General features: G+C 68.7%; 1 protein-coding gene across 1 annotated transcript in view; it reads left to right on the forward strand.

Annotated features, from left to right (window-relative positions):
* Positions 1-2,370, forward strand: part of H696_05293 (TKL protein kinase) — a gene marked incomplete at its 5' end in the record, with an annotated part of 3,328 nt that extends 958 nt beyond the window's left edge. The window contains one exon of the mRNA XM_009499157.1: positions 71-2,370. Coding sequence (XP_009497432.1) covers positions 71-2,090 — 2,020 coding nt within the window. The 3' untranslated portion in view covers positions 2,091-2,370. The remainder of the gene's footprint in view (positions 1-70) is intronic.
* Positions 2,371-8,213: the final 5,843 nt, after the last annotated feature.

Genomic DNA, 8,213 nt, shown 5'->3' on the forward strand with positions numbered 1-8,213 from the left:
CCACCTGCCACGGGACGTGTGCCACATGCTACGGCCCGGGGGACAACAACTGCCTCTCCTGCGGCTCGAGCGCCCCGGTTCTGGTTGATGGCCGCTGTGTGACGGCGTGCCCCCTGGACACCTACCAGAGTGGGGGCACCTGCTATGCCTGCAGCCCGACATGTGCCTCCTGCTCGGGGCCCGGCCTCTCCGCGTGCACCGCGTGCTCGGGCGACCGGGCCCTGCTTGGGGGCGAGTGCCTGCTGGATTGCCCGGATGGGTACTTCGCCGAGGCCGACCATTGCGCCCTGTGCCATGGATCCTGCGCCACGTGCAGCAGCCGGGACGTCTGCACCTCGTGCAAGGGCCAGGATATGCTCCAACCGGATGGGCTGTGTGCCGCTGGCTGCCCGGAAGGGTGGGGTGCCTGCCCGGCCACGAACAAGTGCACGGCTTGTCCGGCGCAATGTGCGCAGTGCGAGCCCTCCGGTCCGTCGTGCGACATGGTCTGCACCAAGTGCAAGGCCACCTTCTTCCTGTCCTCCGGCGCCTGCCATGGGTCCTGCCCGGCCGGGGAGTTTGCGGCCCCGGGGTCGGGCATTTGTCAGGCCTGTGACAGCGCCTGCCGGAGCTGCTTCGGGTCGGCAAGCTTCTGCACCGGCTGCGATGGGGGGCTCCTCCATCTGGACGAGGGGGTCTGTGTGTCGGCCTGCCCGAGTGCCTCGGCGCCGGTGGGCGGGGTATGCCTCCACTGCCTTGACAAGTGCGAGCAGTGCGAGCCGGCCGCCGACCAGCCCCAGTGTGCGATCCGGGCCGATGGGGCGCTCGAATGCCCGGAAATTGCCACCTGCAGTGCATGCGTCTCCGGGCACCTCCTGCTCGGGGGGGCCGCCTGTGTGGAGGTGTGCCCGGCCGGCTACTTCGCCGATCTTGACGGCCAGCCGGCCGTCTGTGCTCCCTGCCACGCGAGCTGCACCGACTCCTGTCTGGGGCCGGGGGAAGATGAGTGCACGTATCCCCGCAGGAACAGCAAGTTTGTCCTGGGCCTGGCCGTGGGTCTGTCGGTGGGGCTGCTGCTGCTGCTGATCTTGCTGATCCTGGTGGTGCTGTTCCTCATCCGCCGGCGCCGCCAGAGGGGCGGTGCCCTCGGCAAGACCCCTCATGATGAGGATGCCACCATGCTGAACACCATCGTGGAGCTGGCCCTGCCCGGGGCCATCTTGGTGAATGTGGATCTTGATTTCCGGCCGATGGACAAGACCCTCGGTGCAGGGACCCAAGCGAGTGTGTATGTTGCGCAGACAGTCGGCTCCGACATGGTGGCCCGGCTGGGCTGCCCGGATATTGTGGCCATCAAGAAGATGAAGTCTCAAGACACGAAGCCCCTGCATGTGGCCATGTTCCAGAATGAGGTGGCCCTGATGTGGCTGCTCCGGGAGCATGGGAACATCGTGCGCCTCTTCGGGTACAGCCAGTCGCCGCCGGCCATTGTGATGGAGCGCTATGACACGGACCTGGCCACGCTGCTGCATTCGGCGGTGGAGCTGTCGGCCGTTCAGCTGCTGGACATCTGCCAGCAGTGGGCCTCCGGGCTGGAGGCCATGCATGCCAATGGGGTGGCCCATTGCGACCTGAAGCCGGGCAATGTCTTTGCCAGCCAGCGCCCGGACGGGGGCTGGCGCGTGGCCCTCGGGGATTTGGGGACCAGCAAAAATCTGAGTGCCGACCGGTCGTCGGCCCTCATCCTGACCATGCCCAAGCTGAATGCCCTGAGCGCCCGGTACGCGGCGCCGGAGCTGCTGGCGGCCGTCCGTCGAGGCACTGCGCTCGAGCAGCACCTCCTCTTCCCGGCAGACATCTATGCTGCGGCCATTTTGCTGAATGAGTGTCTGTCGCGGACCATCCCCTGGGATGGGCTGAGCCTGCAGCAGATCTCGGATGCGGTGCAGGTGGGCGATCGTCCGCCAGTTGGCGGAGATCCTCCAGCTGGCTTGATGGACTTGGTGCATGCTGCCTGGCAGCCCGATCCCGAGCGTCGTCCTGCGGCGGCGATCTTCCGCCAGCAATGCTCGGCTTTCTTTGTGGCGGCCGATGGTCTGTCCCAAGGCTGATGCCAGCGTGTGCGGCGCTGCCAGGCGGCGGAGCAGGCCGGTGCGGGGGTGGACCGCATGCAGCACCGGCCCCCCCTCCGGGGAGGGGCAGGTCACCTATCACCAGCTGCCCTGTGGATGTATCGGTGTCGATGTCCTGCCACGGCCCAGGGGAGCCATGCTGCCATGGAGGTCACGACAGCGGAAATGCCACGCCCCAGGCTTGTGTCCCAAGCCGGAGTGACCCCATGCTGCCGGGTGGCCAGGCTGCCGCGGAGAATAGACTCCTTTCGCAAGCAAAGCCCCGAAACTGGTGGTGGCGGTGACAGTCCACCTCGGCGGCAAAGTGGCTTCTGCTCCAGAGCCTTCGCTATGCATGCGCCGGGATCAGAGGAGGCCAGGTGGATGGGGGAGGGGGGACGGGGCGGGGCGGAAAGAGGGCATCCTGTCAGACACCCGCCAATCGGGCTGGATGTTCGCCACCAACGGGGAGGGCCCTGGTGCTTCTTCTTCCGGCGGCTGGGGGGGGGGACGAGGGGGGCCTATTTTCGGCATGAATATACTTATGCCATTAGAAATAGCCTTCAAAAAGGGGATTTTGTCAGGTCCTGCGTTGTCAATTTTACCCGAGTAGGGCTAATGCGGGGTCGAACATTTTTGGGAACATGTTCCAGGTGCGAAAGACGAGCGCGGGGCGGGGTGTGCCCGCCGCATGGCTACGAGATGTAATGTCCCGGGCCGAGGGGGGCAAATCGAGCATCCTCGCCCCTGTGTCCTGGTGCGTGCGGATTTTTGGTATGCTGCTTTTCGCCGGGTCCGGTTGGCCCCGGCGTGCTCTGCCCTCTTCCCCCCCCCCCCCCCCCCCCCCCCGTCGCTCGCTCACTCAGTTCCTGGGAGTTTGAGCTCCGGTCCCGGGGCCCCAAGAGACCCCAGGGGGAGGATGCACACATGTCGGAGGCTTTGCCTCACCTTCTCGCCCGATCCCTCGCCTGTCCCCCTGTCTCGGGCTGTTTCGCGCCTTCCGGCCTTTTTTTCCACCGCCGGTGGCGAGCACCGCGGTGCCGAGGATCGGTGTGCGGTGCCACCATGTCAGGTCGGGCAGCGCCGGCCGGCGCACTACCGGCCCCTACCTCGGGGTTGTGTCGGAGCCGGCCCTTTGGCTGGTGTGCAGCTCCGGGCCCGGGATCCCGTCCTGCGCATTGCTCCAAGGGCTCCGCCTTCGATTGCCATGCTGTCTGCCTTCTCCAGCGGCCAGGGACGTGTATCTGTGCCGGCGAAAGGCCGGGGCGGGGCCCTGGTACAGGGGGGGCCTCAGGCCGCGACCCGGGATCACCCGGCTGGCATGTCCCTGGTGGCTCATCCCTGCGGAGCATGGCGCACGCGCGGCAATTCATGCGCCTACATCGGCAATCCCGGTGCCGGGGGGCCTCATGTCCTTGGTACTTCCCCATCGCTGGGGGGACATCGCCCACAGGCACCGCGAGCACTGGGGGAGCTCTTGACCGGCGGCTCGAGGCGGACTCCGCCCCCGGCGGGGGATCGAGGCCTTGGCTGGATATCGCTGCGTCGGCCGACGCCAAGCCCATTTTCGGGCCTCATCGGCGGGGGGGCACCACGCGCGTGGCCCGGGTACGTGGCCACCTTCACACCGACGGGTCTCGGGGCATGGTGTGCCGGGCTGGCTCCTGGCGGACCGGGTTCCGGGACTGGCTGTGCATGAGGATGTGACATGCTTGTGTTTGGGCGCTCCGGCGGGCAGTCGCGTCGCCAATGTGGTCCAGGCAGGAGGGCGTGTGCTCCTGTCCCTGATCACCATGGTGGTTCTGCTCGGACCCCGGGAATGCCCAATGGCGGGCAGCAGTGCGAGCCGTCGGGGGGGGGGGGGGGAGGGACAGGCAAGCCGTGCTGCCGGTGTGCGATTCAGTTCCGACATCATAGCGGCCGTCGTCGACATGGTGACGCCGCTGCCGGGCATAATGCAGCCGACCAAGATCCGCCCCCTGCCTGTGCCTGGCGTTGTCCGGGACAGCCACAGGCCGCCCTTGTGGCTGGCCTCGCCCCGGTCGGTGGATCCCTGCAGCCGTTGGTGGAGACTCCGCATCCGAGCAAGCGGACTGGGGTGCTGGCCAGTCCCCCCGCCAGGGACCCTCACTCGCCTGGCAGGCCTGCCTCGGGCCGGGCGCCGCACGAAGGCGCCGCTTCTTTCTGGGGTCTGGCAATTCGCTTGGACACGCGGCAGGCGGTTCTTCCACTGCTTGGCGTGTCCCCCCCCCCCCGGCCGCGAAGCCGACCATGGTCGTGTGAGCGATAGCCTCCTGTCGGCCGACGAGCGCCCCCTCCGGGGGCCGCGTGCCCCGGGCCGAGCCACGTCCTCGGATACGCCCACTGGCGGCCCTTGACCTGGACGGCACGACTGGGGCCGACCTCAATGGCTGGAAGGGTGCCCAAGCTCCTTCCCCTCCCTCGCGGTGGCCACTCGCTTTGGGCACCTTCCGGCGGGGCCCTCCCCCCGTGGGCCTGCACCGGACTCCCCTTGCATATCTGTGGCGCCCGGCACTGTCTGGCCGGCCGGCCGGCCGGCCTGCTGCCGGTGTTGCCGCGCTCGGTCGATTCATCCATCCGGGCTTTCCGCCGTGCGCGGCTTTGGCCACCGAGTGGTCCCTCCTCGCCCGGCCGGCCAGCCGCCGATTTGGGGGCTTCGCTCAGGGCCTCTTTCGCCGGGCATTGCGGCCCCCATGGCACATGGCCGCCATGTGCTGTGCCGATGCACGGGCCCGGGGCCGACTTCACAGCGATACACGGTGTTGTATGTGCAACCAGGGCTCCCGGCCGATTCGGTGGGGCCGCGGGTGGCGGGCCATCCGCGCGGTGGCCAGCCGGTCGGCTTGCCGTTGCCCGGGCAGACCCACGGTATTTGCCCATCCCCGGGATGTCACCCGGCCTTGCGACTTGTTGTCATGGGCGAGAGCCGGCTGGCGCCGACACCGACGCCTCAGCACCTGGCCGCCCCTTGGCCCGAGGCCGGCGCCGAGCCTCGGGACGCGCATCCCTCCGGTGCCCATCCATTCGTGGGCCCTGCCCAAAGACGGCCATGCGCCAGCTGCAGGAAGCTGCCACTCGGAAGGGGTCCAGCGGAGTCCGGACCCTGAGTGAGCATTATGCTGGTTGCCGCGATGGTGGTTTTTTTTTTTCACCAAAGTCGACGCCCGAGACAGCCTCATGGTAAGCAGCCTCATCGGCGGGCGAGGCATGGCCATCTTGATTGGGTCGCGGTGGAGGGCACCATGCCCGGCATTCAGGCCTGGGCGGTCCGCCAGCCTCCACTTACCCGCGCATGCGGCATGCCTTCAGCGGTGGCCGGGTGGCGTCGCGACACCAGGGTATCAGCCCGGCAACGCAACCGGCATATTCTCCTCGCACGGTGCCCCGTGCGCCTGTGCCCGGCTTGGAGGGCATGTGGTTCGGCTTTGTGGCCGGCAGTGGCCATGGGGGCTGTTTCGTCGCAGGTTGCACGCGGCTGCCAGCCGGACCGGGGCCTTGGGAATCAATTGCCCTGGATCCTGTCCGCCCGACAGGGCGACCGCCGGTCCGCATTGTCCCTGCTGTCTGGGATGCCGCGCCTGCTGATGTTGGTGGAGGGGGGCGGGAGTCCTTCCGGTGGATCCTGTGCGAATGTGCGGGCTTCCTTTTTTTTTCCCTCTTCATTTCGGTCTTCCTCGCGTAGTGAGTCGTCCCTCGCCGCTGGAGATGGTCCCGACGCGGGTCCTGGCCGCGAATCGGCCAGGGCGTCGGCCGGCAAGGGAATATCCCACCGGAAGGCTGGCCGGTCCGGCGAGCTATCCGGCCAGCAGCGCACTTGCGGCATGGTTCCCCCTCCCGTCCCGTGGCGGCTTTCCCCCGAGACCCCACCGGCGGGCCCTTTCCGAGGGGGAGCCCAGCCGGCCGGGAGTTCCCTCCGTTCCGGGCTGACTCGGGTGCCGGTGCTCAAGACCAGTTCCCGTGGGTTGGCCTGCCTGGCCGGGAACTGGGGGTCCGGACCATGTCCCCCTCCTGCCCTGCCGGCGGTCCTTTGGGGTGGCGAGGCGAGGCGCTCTGTCTTTTGCGGGTCGGCCCGCTGGGCCGCTGGCGGTCCGTGGGGCTGTGGGTAGTCAGCAGCACCGGCGACCGCCGGCAGCCGAGCAGCCTCTCCATACCCGCTCGTATTGCGGACCCATGGGTGGTATGTCAGGTGGCTGGGTTTCTCCCCGGGCTGGCAGTCGGCGCCCGGGGTCCTTGGGCCTGTGTATACATGCATGTGTGTGTGTATCGCGTGTGCGACGCGGCATGTGCCCCTTTCACTGGTTTGAAGCCCGGTCGGCCGGGTGCACAGCTTGGCTTTCGAAAGCCCGGCAGCATAGCTGAGCCGAAGTCGATCGGTGGATCAGGGGTATGGGCGGATGTGGGCCAGCGGGACAGGTGGCCCGGTGTCGAGGGCAGTCCCTCGGGCATGCCCCGCACGACCGGCGCCTTTGGGCACCGGATGGCTGGCGATGGCTCCCGCATGTGGTGTGTCCATTTGTATCCCGCTTGTGGCCATTCCCCGGGATGCGCCATGTGTCGGCCGGAGATCGGTGATGGCCGCGATCGGCGAGCAGGCGTCTTCCCCGTGCGAGTGGCCCTGCTTGACCGGGGAGGAGGGGCCTGTCGGCGATGCTCGGCGCGCCAAGGGCCATGCCCGCGGCAGGCCGCTCGCCGAAAGTGCCGCCTCCGGCCGGGTGTCCGGCCGCCGCCTCGGTGAACATGCCCGGGGCCTGGGGGCACCTGCAATCCGTGCTACTGGAGGTGAGTCCCTTGAAAGGGGCCTCACCACGACCTGTGGATGGGTCGACGCTTCGGCCACTTTGCTCTTGCTGGCGGGGCTTGCCCCATTGTTTGGGGTTTTTTTTTCTTCCTCCCGGGGTCGGTGGCCATGTCGGCTGACATGCGCCCTGCACCGGGGTCCGTGGGGGCTGGGAGACATGCTCCAAATGAGGAAAAGGAGGGCCGTTCTCCGAGCCGGCGGGCTTGTGGCCGCTGCTCCGCCGCCCTTATGGCTGGCATTGGTGCTGGAAAAGACCCATGCGCGTGGACTGTCCCGGGTCCGGTGTGCGGTGGAGGCAATCCGAGCCGCTGTCCGGCGTCATCCGCCCGGAGTGCGGCCGGGGAGGTGGAGCAATCTCTCGTCGGTCGGTGGCCTGCCGGAGTCCGGCGAGCGGCCCCCAGCGACCTGGGCCCATCGCGGGGCCTGAGCACCGGCCGGGCGTCGGCCCTGGGACACTCGCTGCCCGAGGCCAATGTCATGAGGGTGCGCCGCGCCGGAGATCGTGGCCGCCTTCCAGCATGGTGTTCCCCCGGGGCGGGGGCATTCCCTGTCCGCGGGCATTGACAACGCCACGGCGATGCCGCAGGAGCGCCCGACCCGCGCGGCTGTGTGGCCCGGCAAGGGCATCAAGCGGAGCCGGACTGGACGCAGACAGGTGAGCCGGCGCCCCGGCTGCTCCCGGTGCAGGGTCTTGCCCGCGGGCGGGCTTGCCGGAGGATGCCGGCCGGCGGCCGTCGGGTGCTGTGTCTCGGCAGGGGATGTGTCGCACTAGGCCGGGGGCTGCCCGAGGTCCAGCCTTACGGCTTCGCCAAATGTGCCGACCATCAGCCCGGTTGCTTGGGCGGCCCGGCGCCACCAGGCAGCAGGGCCCGTCGGGGTACCTTGTGGCTGTCGATGTCGCGACCGGGAGATCGGCCCCGGGGTGGATGCCTGACGTCCGGACCTGGCCGAGTGCACATCCTCGGCCGGCCATGGTGGCGACGCCTGCGCCCGTCGGTGGCAGGGCGAGGGGGCCGGAGAGTGTAGGCACTCGGACCGGGCGGCACGAGAGACAGAGAGAGAGAGAGAGAGAGAGAGAGAGAGAGAGAGAGAAATGGTCACCACGACCCCGGTGAGGATGCGGGTCCCCGCTCGGAGGCAGAGAGCATGCCACCCCCCTGCCCCCGCGCCCAACACCACACCCGTGGAGGACGGTCGGGCGTCCGGCTGCGCTGAACGCCCGGCCCCCGAAGCACACCCTGATATCTCGGCGCCCGCGAATGCCCGCCATCCGGCATGCTCCCCCCCCCCCCCCCCCCCCCCCC

This window comes from Fonticula alba (genome assembly GCF_000388065.1).
Source record: "Fonticula alba strain ATCC 38817 unplaced genomic scaffold supercont2.9, whole genome shotgun sequence".
Classification (NCBI taxonomy): Eukaryota; order Rotosphaerida; family Fonticulaceae; genus Fonticula; species Fonticula alba.